General features: G+C 31.6%; 1 protein-coding gene across 1 annotated transcript; it reads right to left on the bottom strand.

Annotated features, from left to right (window-relative positions):
- Window positions 1-9,777: 9,777 nt before the first annotated feature.
- MS3_00008499 (uncharacterized protein) lies at window positions 9,778-10,404 on the bottom strand. The gene has a single exon (XM_051216835.1). The coding sequence runs from the start codon at window positions 10,266-10,268 to the stop codon at window positions 9,855-9,857; it is 414 nt and encodes a 137-aa protein (XP_051065455.1). The 5' UTR covers window positions 10,269-10,404; the 3' UTR covers window positions 9,778-9,854.
- Between the last annotated feature and the right edge of the window lie 11,679 nt (window positions 10,405-22,083).

Below are 22,083 nucleotides of genomic sequence, written 5' to 3'. Positions count from 1 at the left end.
GCACCCCATCTGAGGCATAGTACCAGGAACTCGAAATAAAATGTCTCATATTTAATTTAAATTTCTTGTTTGGTTACTAGTGAACAGATTGACAAAAATATTTACGACCGGGCAAACATGTATTTTATTGTTATGCCACTTCAAGATGAATGATGACTATTCAATCAAAATTGTCCTTTTTATTATAAAATGATAATATGACTTAATAACAATTATATCCGCAACAGAATTACATTTTGTATAATTCTACACTCGCTATATCACTAGCATAAGTATGCAGTTCAGCAAGTCGCTATCTTGAAGCAGATCAATCTGCTTACTTCACACTAAATTAACATATAGTACATATATGTACTGAGCATCGAATAATAGTGACTTGTCTAGCAACAGATAAATTAACTCATAACTAATATCGTGAGAATGCGCAGAAAAACGTCTCACAATAGATGAACACATTGCAAAAATCTTTTCTAAAAACTACTCTCATTAGTTCAAAACTGTTGGGAATGATTCACACGCTTGATTGATTACACATTTAAAGTATTAATATATATTAAGAGTATAATTATTATCGTGGAACTAGTACGCTTAGAAATCTATTCATTAAATAATAGACGATCATCAAATCCAATCTATTTAAGTATTCATCTTATCGATGAGTCATAAGGTGGAATATTAATTCTCTTCCATGATTAAGATCGAAAGTATCTCTGTTGTATTTAAGCTTCCATTTGAAACACTGACGTAAAGACATGATTCATAATTGTTCATGTCCAACAGTTGTTAACTTAAAACAGGAAATTGCTTTAAATGGATAAGCTTGTAATGATAATATTTGATGTTCAGGTATATTAGTCCAGGTTCAAATCTGATAACAATCAATATTCTTTACATGGAAATGTTTAGATTGAAACCAAGTATACCATATTACGTAAAGAATTCTTTATTATTAAAGTATTTTAAATATCATCTAGAAAATGGTTTGTTACAAATTTTCAAGATTTTCCTTTATATCCGACCAAGGATACCTGCTATACATAAAACCGTTAGTGTAAAGTTAACTGAACCGGATTTCAGATTGTTTTTTTTTTACATAATGTCAACTTTGTTGTTTAAATTCATTCGGAAAATTAGATGAATCAATTAAAAACGATTGTGTACAATTATACGACAGAAAATTTATTGATCAATAAACATTTCATTTGTACTACTCGAGGAAGAAATGTACTCTTATCGTTTCCTCAAACTAGCTTTAAAAATCAAGGTTTTTGTTCATTTGCAAATGAAGTTATCAATCCTGTAAGAAATGCATTTTAAGTGAAAATTTAACTTTAAAAATATGCATATCGCTGAAATACAAGTGTATGAAATCAATACATTGGAAGCGAACCAAGTACCTATGGATAAGGGTAGATAAAGAAGTCTGAACAACAGTTTATTCGACAATTCCACGTTAGAAATTCACCAATCTATTTCTAAGTTGGTCACAAGTGAATTGATTAAAATTAAAAATATCAATTAATCGTGAGGTGTTATAGTCTTAGATGATGAACCTATTAAGAATTGTAAATAATTAGAAATGAAGAAATGGTGACATCAAGGATAAATTTGGGTCTTAAATGAAGGCCATTTATTTCTAAAATTGTTTTGAATATATGGAAACCAGGTTAGCAGTCCAAAAGTTAAGTGAACAGTGGGAGAACTTAAAATCAACCTGACGGTGATCAGAATGAGTGAAACCCGTTGGATCCAAGCTGGTTAGATTCGAGAGAGATGCCTCTGTACTCTGGTCTCGAAGAAGATGCTATCCAATACTGTGCATCGATCAATGATAGCAACGATTTCAATGAAGATCAGTTTTATGAGAAACTGCAATCGATCATGGCGAAGTGCTCAGCAAAGGACTTGACCAACATGATGGGAGATCTAAACGCCTAAGTCGGTATGGACAACACTGGGTTTGAAGATATAATGGGAGAAAGGAACAAGAATGGATAGAGATCTACATATTTACGTGCATCCAACAAAATCGTTGTAGGTGGCACAATATTACTCCACAAACGCATGCACAATGCTACATGGGTCTCACTGGATCACATTACACAGAATCAGATCGATCAAATTTGGATCACTAGAAAATTCACAAGGTCTATGGAAGAGGTGAGAACCAGGAGAAGATCTAACATAGCTTCAGATCACCATCTTATTGTGGCCAAGATGAACCTGAATCTAAAGAAACACTAGACAACTGGACAAACAGCATTACAAAGGTTCAATACAACCCTACTTCGACATACTGACAAACTCAACCATTTCAAGATAACTCACAACAACAGGTCCCAAGTCTTACAGGACCTACTGAAAGAAGAAGAATCTATGATTGACGACAACTGGAAAGGGATCAAAGAAGCACTAACTTCAATGTGTCAGGAAGTTTGGTTCTGGTTCTGGAATGGATTTCTATGCATACCCTGGACAAGGTCCAAGAAAGGAAGAACACAAAGATAGCAATTAACAACAGCCGAACAATAATAGAGAAAGTCAAAGCACGAGCTGAATGCTCAGAAGCAAACAAGCGGGTGAAGAGGACCATTGAGCCGACAAGCAGAAATGCGTGGTAGAAAAAGGTGCAAAAGAAGGAAATATGGGACGGCTATATGACACAACGAAGAAACTAGCAGGGAAATATAGTAAACCAGAAACACCAGTCAAGGACAAGGAAGGCAAGACAAACACTGAGATTCAAGGACAGAAGGACAGATGGGTGGAACACTTCGAGGAACTCTCGAACAGACGGGCTCCACTGAATCCACCGGCCATCGAAGTAGCACTTACAGACATCCCTATAGATGTCACTCCTCAAACGATCGAATAAATCGGAATGACCATCAGACAAGTCATGAGTGGGAAAGCAACAGGACCTTATAACATACTAGCTGAAGCACTAACGTCATACATAAGAGCAACTGCAAACATGCTCCACGTACTATTCAAGAAGATTTGGGAGGAGGAACATGTGCTGACAGACTGGAAAGGAGAATATCTTTGTGTTTGTATAAATTAATGATTCCTTTGGACTACTCATCACAATATCTCATCACGTCACCAAAGAGAGATCTGTGCAAATGTGAGAACTACACAGACATCATACCACTACTGGTACCAGGAAAATTTTCCAACAGTGTTGCTGAACCGGATGAAAGATCCAATGAATGCCCAACTTCGAGATCAACAGATAGGATTCCATAAGGATTGATAGTGCACAGACCAAATTGCAACACTAAGGATCATCATTGAACAATCAATTGAATAAAAGTCAACATCATGGAACCTTCTTCGATATCATGGTGTGCTTGAGAAAATCGTCAAAATCATCTGAAATTCATACAATGGACTACAGTGCAAAGTGGTGCATGGAGAACAGCTGACAGACACATTCTAAGTGAGGACCAGTGTCAGACAAGGCTGGTTACTTCCCCCCTTCCTCTTTCTTATGATGGTTGAATGGGTTATTAAGACGTCCATATTTCAAGGAAAGCACGGAATAAAATGAACTACTTCTATGCAACTAGACGATTTGAACTACACAGATCAACCAAGCCTTCTATCCCATGCACACGAACCAATGCACGTCAAGTCAACCAGTGTAGTAGAAGCCTCTGAACCGTTAGACCCTTATATACATAAGGGAAAAAGCAAGATCTAGGTAATGTCATCGATGAACAAGCAGGGTGTGATGCAGACGTAAATGTAAGGACAACATTCCTACAGTTGATGAACATATGGAATTCGTAACAACTGCTAACCAATATCAAAGTCAGGATCTTCAGTACGAACGTCAAGACAGTTCTACTGTACGGAACTGAAACTTCGGGAACTACCACAATCTCAATATATTTAATTGTTTAGCTCAATACAAGCGATGCTGAATCACTATGACTGGTGTCCACATAACAACTTAACTCGTAAAAAAATTAGACAAAGATTACTCAACAATAAAGTGATTGTAAATTTACCAGTCCTACAGTTAGTCAAGACCCTAATAACTCAACAATAACGTCTCATACTGTGAAGCTGGTCGACCTCTGTCTGAAACTCCTAGAGAACACCGATCCTCTCAATATATATTTTACTGACAATTTACAACCAACACGAAACCTAGGTGAAGACAGTTGTCTTATCGACTACTTCTGATTAATTACAATTGAACTAAATGTATTCCCAGAGTTTAAATGAAGTCCTATATTTTGTGTTCATTAGTCGTTGTCTAGTCTAATCTGAAAAAATTAAGCCCACATTTTTACTTTTCTTTATAATTGACAGAGTAGACATCATAGGTCAACACATTGGCTTGGTCATTAATTTAACACATGATCAGACCTAATTATTTATATTACAGAACTATAGATCAACTGAACTAAAGACCATCAACCAATCATGTTCAACATATTATTATTATTATTATTATTATTATTATTATTATTATTATTATTTTCATTATGACTCCTAGTTGTGGCAAGACTAAGAAAATATCCACGGTACTAACATACTGTCATGATATACATTATTTTTCCTTTTATGTATCCAAACGATTATTCAAAATAACAATAAAAATAATAGGTTTGAGCTTATCTCAAATTTTATTCACTAACTCGTATTATATTACGTAAACTAGAAAATGATACACATTTGATGAACGATGTTTACTTAGAACATGTTTAACAATAAACAGTTTGTTGTTGCTGTTGTCATTAATTTTATTATCCTCTTGTAATTTCCATCGGTCATGACAATCAATTATCTACAAGCGAATGTTGAAATTTTGAACTCTATTCATAACTGTATAATGGTTGTGAAACCGTTTCTCGCATACTAGAATAACATAGCTAATTCACAAAACTATTCAAGTTATAAATCAGTTAATAAGTGTTACATAGTAATTTGACAATCTATCAATGATCTTATGAAATACAGTCATATAAAAGAATTCAATCGTTTCCAACTGCTTTTAAATATACGATCAAATTATGGTCTTGTATGAGCTATTATTCAATGTTCGTAGTTAGTGATAACTAAAATTAACTACTGGTATCCCTAAGAAATCATTCTTAAATCCATCTAGCCATTAGAAACTATACAACATCATTTTTTAGCTGGTATAGAGAATCGTTTCCGTCACCTTTCGATGTGATCATACAAAAAGATTACATGATGTAAATAGTTAAGAAATTGCAGTCGAATCATCGTTGTTTACTGTAAACTGTTAACATGTAATAAGTGACCTTGGCTAACAGAGAACTACTTGATCTTTTTCTTTATATGAATAAACGATCGATCAGATAAATAGAAGTTTATCATTTTGAAATTGTTTACTAATTTGGCTATCATATGAGATCCATTATATCTACTACTGTCAGAAGGCTTTCTTTTCAACGTATATATGTAAATAACGATTATTGATTTAAGACGTCGCTGAACTACGATAAACTGTATCTGTAATATGATAAAGGAGATCATTGTCACCACTTATATAATATGACACTCGTCACAACTACCCAATGATCAATTAATGTAAATATCACATTCCTAAAGGAAGCCAGTCATAGACCAAACAATTCTTAGGTGACTCATCAGCCTATGAAAATCGACTACTCGAGTTCGAAACTGACAGGGTTTTCTTATTCCATCTAGACCTTGGTGACAAATACCAGCTACCACGAAACTCAAGTAAAATAGGGATTTCTTTCGACTGCCTCTAATCACCTAATATATTAGAGAATAATTGATCAAAGACTTGTTATTTGAGTCAGCTCATATTCCTATGTATAAAAAATACATAATCCTTCTTACTTCTTACAAAATTACGTATCATGAAAAAAAATCCATCAATAATTATTATCAACATCACCTACTGACCTACGTTAGATATCTACTAAAAACCTGGAAGCATTAGATAGCCTTTTCATCCTGTCATAGGGCTCCTCGGAAGTATGCACCCACAACCCCATCACCAAAGGTTAAACCTAGAACCTCAGGTCTTGTATTGAGGCGGTAATCAATGGTGTACACGTTTTATTTCAATCAGTTCACAATATTGCCCAACCATCTTCCATGGTCTTCAGTGGGTAACTAAACTCGATAACCGGTGGTGTCAAGGGACATTTCTGAGGAGTCCCACCCTATAGTGGAACAGCTATCCACGGTCTGCAGATTTTCAAATTGTGATATCGATAGTGTTCCATGATCTTTAAAAATTTCTTTCACTTATGATAAACACAAATCGTTGAACGTGATCGATAGAAAAATACCAAAAGTTTTGTTTGTATACAAAATTCCTAAGATCAAAACAAATAAAACTAATTTTGGAAAAAAATAATGTACAACCTGTATTTTAAGTGTTTTTAAACAAAACAAAAAAAGGTTTTTTTTAACAAAACAGACAATCCAATAATGATGAAGTGGTTGAAGAAAACTGTCTACTTCTATTGTACCTGATACAAATTGTGTTATCATCAATGTTGTCGACGTGATTGTCTTGATCAATAATATTTCATTGCAGTATTGTAGTTTATATTGTGATAGTTAGTCAAGTACTCAATTGATGAGTTAATTAATTGGTGCACACACATATGCGCACACTCACAACCAAGTACGAAAATAAGCATAGATGTGTATACATATATAAATCTTTTTATACAGCACAGTGAATTAAGTAATTTTTATAAATGTTGACAGTTAATACTTGTGAAAAAAGTGCTTTTTGAAGTTCATTTAGTAAGTATTCAAATTTATATGACATTTTTTGTCTGAACTGGGTGGTTTATATTGAATACCGGTTAGAGAACTGTACTGTCATACAAATGCTTGAATATTATATATATATATATATATATATATATATATATATATATATTCATGTTTTTAATTATCACAGTGTTTGTTTGTGTGTGTATGCAAATGTTACTATAAGATTCTGTCTGGCTGGTCATAACAGTAGGCAGTAATTTTCAACGAAATTCTATTTTACGTTGAAATGATTAGTAAAAATCATACAAAACCAGTGTAAAACACGTTGTACAATTTGTAAAAATCTACCGATTCATGAATCTACACATCAAACCAATCTTCAACCATGATACAGTAGTTAGCTGTGAATAGTGGAAATTTCAGACACATAGTGGAAGTGAAATATTTGTCGCCATTCGGAATCGATTATATTTGAACTATAATGCACAGTGATTATGTTTGGAATTGTGAAATTAGACCATGATAACAGAGTGGTTTTGATAGTTATGTATGTTGTGCTGTTCAACATCAGGATGATAAAACTGTCCATTGATCTCTGATGTTTTTTGTATCGTAAGCGGGGCCAGTCCTTGGCAAATACAAATAACAAATTGTCTATAAAGACTATGAATGACAGCTAGTCATCAGAATTGATTGTACACAAATCTATACAATTCTGCATCATCATTTATACAATTTAATAACTAGTAAACAGGGTTCATCATTTTGTCACTAAGTTACTTAAGATCGATTAAAAAGAATAACGAAAAATATTTTCAACCCTGTAACGCTTACTGAGAGACCTGGATGTGCTATGTTGGACCCTTGGAGAGGTTTTGATTTTGTTCTATAGTACAACAAAATAACTGTCTAGTTTCAGTTGTCCCGTTTTTGTTATACATAAATGATTTTGATCAGTTTTGTTTAGTATCTGTGCATACTATATAGATAGCCACTGTATAATAATCACCTGACGGTGAAATCGGCTTTTTTGTAACCTGTCTTTTGGTTGTGACTGTATCCCAGCATTAAGGTTCGAATTTGGACTCGGACCTGGAACATTTCATTTCGTCGGCAATTATCTATGCACTTACTCACTGTGTCCAAATAGTCAACAACATCCTAGGTTCCACTGATAACTATAATCCAACTTTACTACAAAACTTGTGACAAGTGAGACACAAACCAACTGACTGAGTGAAATACTATCCTGAATAGCAACAACGTAATAATGCACTCTTATGAATTACGACATAAACAATATACACAATGGAAAAGATAGTGGCTATCTGCATTCATGAAATTGTTCAATGAGTGTCACTATAATGTTTGAAAAGAAAAGTTCTGGGTTGTAGTTCCAGTGTGAATAACAAAGTTGATATGTGTTAGACACTTCCAACTAATGAGTTTTAAATTAACACATAACGCGTGTCTAACACCACACCTCTAGTCACAATTCCTTTATTCTATAGATTGATAACTAAAATTGATAACTAAAGTCAAAGAGTAAATTAATTATATGCTTTTTTGTAAATAATAATTTCGTTGTATAGTTTGGAAATAGTTCAACAAAGACTATATCTAATATTTTATTCATTTAATCAAGAAAATGACACAACTCATTATGTTTAACATCAAACCAGTAATAATATGTTTAAATAACTTTGATTTGTACAATTGGTAATCGTATTATGATTGTTAGTTTGGACTGAATTTAGTTACAGTCATGGATCGATATTATCTGTGGGGTATTTTGTAATATAAGTTATAACTATACTATTTATTGTTTATTTTTTCTTTTTATGAGAAAGTTCACTGTATTAGTGCGACCTCATTAACCTGAAAAAAAGGGTGAAACCAGAACACTCAAGTATATGAAATTGGAGTCTAATTAGACTTTAATGTTTGGTTTAAATGTGTGTGTGTATGTGTATGTATTTTTGTGGAGTTCAATTTTCAACGAAAACCATTGTCTAATCTTCAATGGATTCTGACAAACCTTAAGTTGGTACATCTTCAATGTTGATATTTAATTCATGATGCTTAAGTGGTGTCAAGTATCGATATATAAGAGAACATTTGATCAGTCATTGTTTACAATATATACATACATTTTAAGGAGACAGCTTCGATAAAGTATTACTTCATAAGACTTAATATATTCACTATGTGGCTAGTAGTGGAATCAAAAACAAATGTTTCAGTTTTTTGAAACTATTCAGTTGGATATACCATCATCCTAATGATAGTACTCACACGGTGATTCAAACCCAGTATCCTTTGCTTCAAATAACTAACACGTTATCCCATAAGCTATTGATTACAAATTGGCATTAAATTGTTCTACAAACATGAACTTATATGAAAAGATTTGAAGTATCCTATTGTTGGTTTTTCAGGCTGAAGTAAATTGATCTTGGTTTCCAGGTTAAATATGCATATTGCAATATTGTAAATATGTTAATTACTAATATTGATAAACAGAACATATTAATCTCTGTTTATACTTACTTACATTAATATTTAAATTGAATGGCAAACAGATATGAAATTCACATGTAGTCAATCATAAGAATTCTGATACACATACTCACCAGTAATATTCTTGGAAGGGAATCATGTTTAGATCAGATATATCATAAATATGTACTCCTGTTTGATAATGAATTCGAATGTAACATCTGTAGAATGATTACTAACCCTAGACATTTTTTTTCATTTTAATACTGACGTTAGCTAAACAATTGTTTTGCTTTAACACGCCAATAATCAGTATTCAGTATTGATTACGCAGTTCGAAACCGAACTCATCACAATCAACTCTCTGAGAGAACTTTATATCTGTAGACTATTGATTTAAGATCCAACTCTTCTTAAATAATATCGATTTAGAGTAAATAATAATATCCCGAGATATTTGAAAAATTTCAACAAACTTATTGCCTTACATAACAGAAAGTGAGTTCAAAGTATTGAAAAAAACAAATATAATTCTTTTTAAATAATATTTTACTCATTCAAATGAAATAATCTTCAATGTCTCGAAAATTTTCTATCCAACATTGATTTTATTTGAAAATAAAAAAAGTTGGTACCGATAATCTTAAAAAGAAAACCATCATATTGATAGCTAATTCAAATAATTCATAAAACTGCAAATGGTCAGCTGTATATACCTCCATTTCAGAGTTGATTTTCACTCCAGGACTACAACCCAGTACCATTTTCTTCAAAGGCCATTGGGTTATACACTTAGCTACTGGGTCCAGATAGAGATTAGTTTGTATAATGGGGTGAAGTTTTAATTCAATTTTGTATTGGTTTCTTGAATCTTCCCATTGATGTTTAAGTCTGTAATTAATCGGTCTCTTATCAGCATATGTACATTCTTTGTGAATTGCATCGATATTGCCCCAATTTGACAAGTCCCAAACAGGACGAAACCACCAATACAACAATTCAAATAATTGTCTGTCATTCATTCATTCATTTTCTTATTGTCAATGGTTTATGATTAAGAAAAAACAAATCAGTCTTCAATTTGATCAAATCTACATGGATCATCATATTTAAGAAATAAATATATTAATTAGAGATGAATTATACTTCTCAGTCAAGTTGGTTAATTTATTGATTTTGTTAATTATATTTATACATAAACATAAACACGTTAGATTATTGATTCATTAATTCATTCATTCAAATTTATTGATTGATCAAAACATTTAAAATGATATATAATTTACTATTATTAGTGGTACTGTCAACGGTGTTTAATTAAAGGTTAGTGAATAAATCAATTTATGTTTATGGTCTGTGTTTTCTTTCTCTTGTCGATAGGTCAGTTTCATTACATTACAATCAATGACAAGGTAACAATTATTCTATAATCATAGTTTCAAGATATAAAACTCACACGTCAATTATACTTCAATTTATTACATTAAAAGTATTTCAAAAAACTTCATATACGCTTATGATTTGTGACAAATTTGATGAAATGTTCCGATTACATAATACTTACTTTTTATCCTTTCTGTTACGTAATTATCATATCAATTAGTTAATGTCACTCATATAAACTAGTATGTTTGTAAAAATATCTTTTTTTTAGATCTTTCAATTCATTAACATCACTTTTATTCTTTTATAAACATGTTAAATAATTCTCTTTTCTTCACAAAACAATCTTAATCAATGAATTCTTTATTGTAATTTAATATTCTTCATATTGAATTCATTTTTATATTGAAATGGATAATTTAAGAAATTTTAAAATCAATATAATAGTCATATTCTAATGAAATTCTTGGATTACAATCCCACGAGCGGGATCGTGGATGCGCACTGCTTAGAAGTCCCACAGTAGGACGAAACGGCCGTTCAGTGCTTCCAGGTTTCCAAAGGTGGCGGTCTAACATCAATCGGTTCATGATCTCAATCAAAAACTTAATAATCTCCATAACCCCTATACTAGTAATTAAATTACATTTACTTTCGTATTATTCAAATTACTTTGTGAATAATTTTGTTAAACCATTTCAAACTTTACTCTTATTCAGTTATTAATTGTTGATATTCATTGTTTTCAGTATTATTAATTGTAAATGCTTGTTATAAATTTACTAAGTCTATGGATCAGTTTTTCTGCCTATTCATCTCTGTTGTATACTCTCTTCAATATGGTTCGTGGGTGTTTTTTTTACGAAGAGGAGTGAATGAAAAGTGGATATCTGTTGCTTAAACCTGGTTTCAAAGGTATAATGAGTCGATCTAGTGTAGTTGGAAAACCCTGTTCCAAAACCAATGACTTACGAAATTTCTAGAATCCTAAAGCGAACGGATTGCATTTTGAAATAATTTGATCATTGGCTATCATAGAATTACTACATCTTCTGTAGTTATCCCACTACGTTATAGTTTAGATCTTCGGGTTAAGGGTTCGAGAACTGATCCTTTTACAAAACAACCTAATCTAATCTAAGAATTTAAATCATAACACAGTCCATACACAAGGAAATATAATGATGATTTACATGCTAATTGTTTGGTGCTCTCTTATTATTATTATTACTATTATTATTACTCCATGATATCTATTTTATGTAAATGTTAAAAAATATAAACAGTGAGAATAATTGATAATGACATGATAATAATTAAACTTACACACCAATAAATCAATAAATACATCAACGGATCTCAATTAACAGCAATAATAATAATAATAATAATAATAATACGGATTAATTCATCTCACCAAATTTCTCATAAAAAACTAATAAATTACTGATAAATAACTGCATACCCATAATTCAAATGAAGTGAAACAGTGTAGACATGCGTGTCTTCATGTCTATTTTACAGACAACTAGAGGATTGTGATCAAGATAAAGGCGAATCTTTTGAATCAACTTGGAAATATCACATTACACCCCACTAAGTTAACACGATATAAATACTTAATAAATTAATAATTTTTTTTACATTTACCAAATGTGTAAATGGTTGTACTTAAAATATGTTATTATTTTAGTTAAAAATACGATCTACATTGATTAGAATAATGAATGGATCTAATTAGATTTTTTTTATTAGTAAAATTAATCTTACTAGAAAATTTTTTTTTCACTTGAATAAATTAAAATATTTTGATCGTTTCAATTAGTTTTCTAGATAAGTTTATAATTGAACTACATTGATTATCCAACCAATTCATTATACTAAATATTATAATTAATAACAATGTATATTTCCAGCTATTTGAAGTTTACAAAACAAGTTCATTACATTTCTGATCGTATAGTTCTAAACTCTGTCACATCATAGTTTCAATCAACAATCACGAATTTATGTTTTGTTCAATGAACAGAATTGTGTGTACAATCCAATGTTCAACGTTATTCATACTGCCTATATCTATTCAAACTGCTTTTAAGAATTTGTAGATTATGTGAAAAGTGATTTTTTTTTATTAGAAATTTAGATTTCTTATATCACTAATATTCATCTATTGAACTTTTTGACTTTGGTTTTGGAAACCAGCTTATTTCAAGTTAAGAACTATTATCAGAATAAGAGTTTGTGGAAATTGTAGTGATTTAATGGTTGAATTAATGAGTTACGACACTGAAGGTCCTGGGTTTGAATCCCTCATGTTAGATCATAGATTCTCATTGTTGAGAAGTCCCATACTCGGACGAAACAGACATCAAACAGTGATTTCAGGCTTTCCATGATGATCTAGCATAAAATAGACTCATATATTCAACCATTTAGAACTATTATTATCTGTGATACTAGACAATAAACTTTCAATAGAGTTATTTCTATGAATGAATGATTGATTTGATTATACAGTAAAGAATTCATATTTGTATGTATATGTGTATATATGTATGGGTGTGTATTCAAATCGTGCTTAGAATGTAGATTGAAATGATAAATCGACACACATTTAGGTATAAACGTAATGTATGTATGTATGTAATACACAAATGAGATAACACATAAATAATGAAACATACAATAGTCCATTATTCCGTACAATAAAAAAAAAGTTGTTGCATATACATAGATATATATATATCGATTATTTTTTTATTTTCAATTTTTTACGCTTAATGCCTCAAAATTTATTTTGTTACATAAATGATGTAAAGTTACATTATGTTTAATATATGATGCATATAATGTGGATCAATGTTATACTACTACTACTACTACTACTACTACTAATAATAATAATAATAATAATAATAGTAATAATAATAATGATAAGAGCTACTATGAAAACGGAATCATCTGTAAATTATTCCTAAATATATTTGAATTGGACACCTGAAGATTTACAAAGAACATGATAATAAATTAAAATCTAGAAACACCAAACGTCTGTTTCGTCCTAGTACGGGACTTCTCAAAAGTGGGCATCAATGACCCCACATACAGGATTCGGACTCAGGACCATCGGTTTCGTGGGCAAACGCTTAAATTCTAGACTACTGAGCCGACATGCAATGGCGTTAAAGTCTGATTTCAATCGATCTATGATCTGATATAACCTATCATCCACTGGTTACGGCTTTTCAATGGAACTTCGAGAATTATCTCACGAAGCTAGTGAGCATATGGTAATTATCAGTATGGGGTTGTGGAGATTGTTAAGTTTTTGATTGAGATCACGAATCGATCAATGTTAATCCACCATTGAAAACTTGGAAACACTGGACGACGGTTTCGTCGAGCAATTTCGTGGATGGGTTGAAGTTAGACGTTAACATTGTTGAATGCCGGCCCAACAGTCTAGAGTGTAGGAGTACGTGCGCGACAGCGAGTCTGAATCTTGCTTGTAGGATCGTGGATGCGCTCTGCTGAAGAGTACCATGCAAGAGCGAAACAACTGTCCAGTAATTGCAGGCCTTCAATGGTGGACTAGCATTGATCGATTCATGATCTCAATACGTAAAATTCAATCAGCCGTTTTACAGACCACGTATAATTTTAATAAGGTTTTTTAAATCATGTCTAAGAGTAGTGTTCTTTTTTTATGCACCACCAAACTAATATCACATGCAGGTTACACTTAAAAATAGAAAAAACTGTGTAAGATATTTGTTCTTATGACTCACAGTCACAGATACATGTACATAATAGCATTGAAATCGTGAACCGATCTAAATTGCATCCCTATTGAAAACTTGCAGTTGATGGACGACCGCTTCGTTCTCAGCAGTTCTCATCTATTATCCTGCTCACGGGAATCAAATAAAAGAGCCTCAGAATCCTGCATGGACGTTTAGCATTATAGACCACAAAGTCGACATTCTATAGTCTGCAAGCTTAACTTCAGTCACTCCACAATGTTGCGCGAATATCGTTCATTGTCTTCGGCGAGTAACTGTCTCACATTCGACACGTTTTAGCTCTATTGGTCACGGTTTCTCACTCGAACTCAAGAGAACATTAGTGAACACATGATGACTGTCAGAGTGAATTTGGGGCGAAATCATGAACTGAACTAAGTTAAACCACCTTTGGAATCTTCATACACTGAATAGCTGTTTTGTCTCACCATTAATCTAGTTGACATACGTCAGGATCCAACGTAATATACAAGAAGTGGCTTTACAATAGTTCCATAATTAGTAAAATAGAATAGAAATGGTGAATTAGTAATAGTGAGGAACTGATAATTCACACAAAAGTAAGTATTACTAGGTAATTTGACGCCACAGAAAATTAACTGCAAACATATTGAGTTCAGCCATGTTAAGTATGAGTGAGACTGTTATCCCCGATAGGCTAAGAAGTAGAGATGCAAATTATCAAGAATTAATTGAAGTTAAATATTAGCATGTTTCAAATGATAAAAAATCAACATGTTTCCATTTTATTCCTCATAAATACGAGGATATAATGGTATTATGCTTTTTTTGCACATGTTACCTCGGATAGAGGGGAATGGGCTATCCATCAAGGTTCTCCATTGAACCCTCACGTGGGCAATCCTTTCCAGTTGTTTCCAATTGCTATTCATTCTTTTCATATCTGCTATCATTGCCCAACGCAACATGTTCCTTGGTCTTCCTCCTTTCCTATCCCCTTCAGGATTCCAAGTTGGCGTTCCACCTGTAACTCTTCTAGGGCTACTGACGGTCCAAAGACCGGGTGAATGATGGGGAGTTGGACATTGGAGTCAGCAACACCATCTCGTAGAAAACAACCGTGATAAAAACGGTCAACCTGAATAAACAATATATTTAGCTTACTAGTATTCAAATAGAATGAAAAACGTTTTATGGATTTCACTGTTAGTTACAATCCCCAAAACAGCAATCATCAACAGGAAATAAAACAACCGATTTAACTATAGTTTACACATGACATAATCAGAATTGAGAATGAGACTTTTAGTCTTCAGCTAATAGTTCAAATTTAACGTATAACGATAAGTGTAGAAAGTTTGACTATGTAATCCAAAATGTTTAAAACAATAACAAGGAAACATTTTTTGTAACCATTATGTAAAAATCATGACCGCTAATGTATCGAATGTAAGTTTCTTTTTCTATTAATTGTATATAACAAGCAAATCAATACTATCCCTAAATCTTTACCGGAAATGCTTAATGTTGAAAAACTCTTAAAACATTGGCACAATGTTTTATTGGCAAAAAAATCACATAACCTTTTTGATTTGAAATTTGATCATCTATTTGATTAATAAGCACATTCATATTGTAGTTTATGTTAGTTCGTGTTGAATAGCCTTTACTCCCAAAACATCTACTTTTTACTTTAAATCTGTAACTGTAACGAGGACCAATGTGGAATACTTGAATATCTATATGGGTTTATATAGAAATTTGAGAATACGGTTAGTTATTATTAAAAAAGACAAATCGATGTATCGTTGTTTGTTGATTTGCAGATAGAACAACCTGTATAAAACTTTAATAGATTTATCAATTCTTTGAAATATGTTAATAAACAGTGGCATTATTGTTTCATTTCTTATACATTATTTATAAAAGCTATGTATGTAATTGGTTAAAGTATAACTGAAAATTCTTCGTGGTTGTTTATAGTTATTACATGTGAGATACACTTGCCGATATTTTTAGTAGAAATATAAAAGTATCCTACTCAATATGTTGTCACTGGTTTTGTCATTGTATTTATGATAAGCATTTATTTGTCACTAAGAATATTCTACATGTTTTTTTACCACTCAATTAGTAATTAGTGATATTTAATTAATTAAATTAGTTGAAATATGTTTTTGGAGTCTTACAAGCATAGATGATAAAGATTAACATGTAAATAAAGATATTTATTACTTTGATTCTAATATTATATCATGTATTTTTATCTCGACTAACAACGCAGACCATCATCATAGACATTTTAAAGATTGTTAATTACTGTGTTTAATCAATTTAGTCCAAAAATAAATGAGGTAATTTGGTAAGGTTAATATTTAAGAAAGGTTATTGTGATTTAATTAAGTAGGCTATAAAGATGGTTTTCTCATAAGTCAGCATTTTAACTGAGATGCCGTTGTGAACAAACGAACACTGATATGACGTTTATTGAAATAATTTTAGAAAATATATTACTGCTAACAGTTGTATATAGATTCCGACTTAGTGATCTAAGGATAAAGTTGTTACTCCAATACCAAATTTTCTTTGGTTCAATGTCGGGTGGGATCATAAATTCACATTGCTATGAAACACCATATTAGGATGAACATCTTTTGAATGTTCTGCAGATTTTTAAAGTATTCTGGCAAATATCATTCATTAATCAATTCATCTTTATAAAGAATATTACTACTGAAGTGCATTTCTTTCTCTTCATGTATAGTTGATGTAAATAAGGCAGACTAATAACTCACTTTTTCACTAATCAATACGAAGGATGTAACAACATTTATTGACAAATCATAATGGTACTATAATAAAGAAATATACTGACATTTCAATAAATCACCAATTTGATTCATCTCAACTTGAATTAGAACTTTTAGACAAGCTAATATTTATCAATAAGCGGTTGTGAAGATTGTTGAGTTTAGATTGATCCATTCGTATAATCAATCTAAATTAAAATTTACATTGTAGATTTTCACTGGATAAAAATTAGCTGTGTGTAATATTTCTAGTCAAAATTATTATAATATATAATTCATCATCTGAAGAAGTTTTCATGAAATATGAAACAATTGATTTTCCCATTTTTTACAAATTATATGATTCCTCAGTAGTGTTCGACAATAATTGCACATGAGAAATACAATTCAACCAAACATAATTGTGACATTTTAAGATAAGCAGTACGCAGGTTGGAATTAAATTAATTCACTAATTACGAAACACGGGATAATTTACATATGTATTTCATGTAAGTGATATGGAACATTCAGTTATTATGATTATCATCATTACTAGGGTCCAAATCATTCTAAATTCAGTAAAGTAATCCACATTAGGAAAATATGGGATACGGGTTATAAAAAATTACCAACTGATAGAAGGTACAAATGTAAATTACTAGGTATTAGCGCGGTAGTCTTAAGATTAAGCGATGAACGTTAGATCTGAAGGTTCTAGATTCCTTTCCTAGTGGTTTCATGGGTTTCCACTGCTGAGGAGTCCCATACTAGTACGAAACAAGTGTTTAGTACTCAATAGTTTTCATTAATTTAATAATTAGGAATTTTTTGTCTGCATTCAATTGACAAACAATTTCTGAATGTATCGGACGTCATGTTAAGTTTTTTTCTAGTCAGATTATAACAGATGGATGAAATGTACAAAGAAGTTTCAAAATGAATACGATTACAGAAATCAATGTAAGTGCTTTCATCTTAAAGATCTTTAGTCTTTCCATATTAAAAATAGATGAAATCAATAAATACACTGAAATATATGCAATCCTGGTATATATATAACCCATGTACTGGACTATGTGGTGGTGGTCGCACTGTGTTTCTTGTATCTATTCTTCCTAACATATTTTTGTAGTAATGTCGTTTGTGTCGTACAGTCATCAAATCAACCATAGTACCGGGATACGACGAAAGGGTAATCTACGTTGGGTACTGACTGTGAGACGTAACTTCGATGTCAGCTTGCTGGTCACTCCATTCACGTCCAGTTCGAGTAGACCCCCAATCGTTCGGCATAGATCATATATATATATATATATATATTGGTGCTCATCGTCTTTCTTTTATTAAAAACAAATGTAAATAGTAAAGAACAAGCATACTTTTACGAAGAAATGATTCATTTTTATAATTTTTTTTGCATTTCATTCTTAGAGAAAAAAGGTGAAAATTAATGGTATATTTATTCACTTTGTTTTGTTTTTTCATTCATCAATCATTTTCAGCATTGCCCCCTATTAGACTAGTAGTGACAATGACAGAAACTATCTATTAGAATCATTTAACTGTAAATAAATCGATTCGTCGAAAATTTCATTTGTTTGATGTAATTCAATAAAATAAATCAGAGAAATGTGACAAAAAAATACTCGAAATATCTTCTTTTTTTTCTTAACATAACTAATTTTTTTGGGTTTTCTGAAGTGAATATTTTAATTACTTCCGTTGACTGTGAAAATTATTTCACTGTTGCATCTGAATTTTTTTAAATCTTGCCTATCTAGTAACAATTAATGCGAAAAATAAATTGAACAGCGTTGGTGTTCTTTTTTCGGAAATAGTTAATCGACTAATCAACTGAATGACACTGACCGAAGTCACATTTGTTTAATCTTTTTTAGTATTACATTTGAATTCTATCGATCAAATCCCATCGTAGTGAGTGATTTAAGTGATTCTATATTTTAGGTGATTGAATTTAGTCATAATCACAGTGTTTTCGAACTTGGTTACATTCTAGTTGATAATAGTCAATAAGATTTGGTCGAAATCTTGATCGAACTGCTACTTCCTATAGGATTCATATAACAATCATAGAGTTTCATAATCTTAGACATTAACGTTCCATTATTCCGGTTAGTATTGACCTACTGTAGTTATTATTTCATGATCCATCCTCCAAAACTGATTAGATAAATCGCTTGATGGGATAATTTTTTGTACTGAGGTAATGAATTCAATGACTGAACTGCGCTGACAGTAACAAATATAAATATCTATAACGGATATATCAAACCAATCTCTAATTTTTCTCAGCTATACTAAAATAGTGAGCTCACTGATGTTTTACATGAACCTGTTTTTAAAATTCTGGCTAGATATTGTAACTGACTGAGTTCAAACACATCGATATTGAATCAGTCGTCAACATTGTGATTGACTGATTAATGTAAATAGATTGTGATTGAATTTCTGCCATTAGATCTTAACATAGTGGTTCTGATGTATAAACATTGGGCTTGAACTCATGATGTTCAGTCCCTGGTGTTGTTGGAAATGAGTACTGTAGAAGGGTTTTGTACTAATTTTAAAAAGTATGCCTACTACTCATTGATTTTCAATGGTACTCTAAATGAAATCAATATGTTTTTGGTGGAGTTTTGTTCTCTGAGCTGGATGGTTTGGTCGTGGGATGATTTTGGTGGAGTTTTGTTCTCTGAGCTACAAATCTCCACCATCTCGAAATCAATATATGATGTATACGGCTCACAAATAATAATGATACAGTTTGCCTATTATATATATTCATTAGGAGATCAAACTGAAATATGAATAATTTCTTGTTACCAATTAGATCTTCATAGAAAATAACCATAATTATATTGAAAATGATTAAGTTAACAGTAAACCCAACACAAATGATAACAATGCGAAACAATTATAAATTTTATTGATTATCATAAAATTCTTAATAATTAACTTGTATTTTTAGGAACTAGCTAAATAAAAAAGGAATTTTGAAATGAAAAAGATATTGATTTTATCTTTCCGAATTATTCATTTTCATTACTTTTTTTTCCTTAAAGGATAATCGCATTATAATTGATTTTTGATATAAACTAAATTATTGTACCTTAGTACTAACTGACCTTATTTAAAATGAATTATTAATTAGAAATAAACAATTAAAATTACTGATTATTGATAGTTCCATAGTTTCATTTTTAATTATTTATGTTAATATTTTTTTAATGATAGAAAGTCTATATTATTTGGTACTTGCCTAGATAAAGAGTGGAGAATAGATTGTTGATTTGGATTTTATAATGTTCCAATAAGAAGCCGTGTTACTAAGTGATAATTCTATTGTATCTCGAGCGAACAGAATGATGGCAAGATTGCAACATTGGATTCTGATAATATATTTGCAAAATGAACTATATTTTCACGATTCAATTTTTCGTAAGATTGTATAAATCAATTAATAAAGAATTTTTAATCAGCGAATAACGACCTTCCAAAAGTTAGATCATATTCTTCAATAGTTCCCCAACTAATATAAATCTAATGTTTAATATGTGAAACATCAGTCAATCACTTATCATGATATCTTTTTACTCTGCTACTATTCACTGTGAATCCTTGTTGTTGTTGTTGTTGTTGGAGTCCCAAAACATACCTCGTCAAGGTCCCTAAGACATAGAAACTCCAGGAAACGTTCTATCCAATCGGTATTAAATAGAATCGTCACAAAAGCATGGAGAAAATGCAGAATCATGTTCCATGGTTTTGATTGATTATTTACCCATACTGTTATCATATGGTTTCATAAATTTCCAGAAGCTCCAGTTCACATGTAATTCTAAAAATATCGCCATTGCTCTGTGCATAAGCGAACCTTGGTGTGAATCTTTTATTTGCAATTTGCACCTTCTTTCTAGTTTTCCGTTTGATTTATAGAATTAGTTGCGATTATGGGGACCCGATAGAAGGACAGTTTAGGAGTACCGGTCGGAAAACTTGCCAATTATCCTATGTCGTATTTTACTATTCAATATATTAATGTCAAATTGTTGGAGGTAGTCAGACAGGCAGCCTGAATGGAGTAGTAATGATGTATCAGACTGTGTATTAGGACAATACTGTCTCGGATTCACCGGGAGACATTAGTTTCCTCAGAGCTGACGGTTTATCTTACTAATGAGTTCCAACTAGAACGAGACCCAGGTCACATGGACTTTCTCTCTGCTACTTCCAACTGCCTAATATGAAATATTGATGTATAGACCAGAGGATGCATTTCAGAACGCGTTTTTCATCCCATTTAGGGTAAGTCATCTAGTTTTGCCAGAAACGTCCTACAATTGATGTCCATGTCGAGATCTGGACCTAGTGCCTTTTACTACAAACGCCGATGTGTTATACACTTAGCTACTGAGTTTACATGCTCACTCATCTGTTCAATGTATATGAATTGTAATTTCATTTCTAATGGTCTAGACTATCTTGTTGTTGATATTCTGACTGAAATTTCCACCAGTTTATCAGGCAATATGGACTCGGTACTTAAGTAAATAACTAACTGGCGTTTGACGTGAACAGTCTTGAGTTCGACTCTTGTATCGACCACCAACTCTAAGAGTAGCTTCACCAACTGACCAGTCCTGAATAAGATGAAACTCACATCCTGAGTTCCACTACTAGCCACTATTCATCTCTTCTATAAAACTAGTGACGAAATGGCTATGTTGAAATAATCCTAACAAGATTCACATATGCTTACTTAGACTGATCAAATCCAGTCGAAATTTCAATAACGATAACGGAATAATCCAAACCATTATTAATTAAAAATACTACGTAATGGATGTTATCGCCTTAAGCATAAAAAAAAGATTATA

Source organism: Schistosoma haematobium, chromosome 6 (assembly GCF_000699445.3).
Source record: "Schistosoma haematobium chromosome 6, whole genome shotgun sequence".
Classification (NCBI taxonomy): Eukaryota; Metazoa; Platyhelminthes; class Trematoda; order Strigeidida; family Schistosomatidae; genus Schistosoma; species Schistosoma haematobium.
The sequence above is the reverse complement of the archived record's forward strand: the minus strand, read 5'-3'. Positions and strand labels throughout refer to the sequence as shown.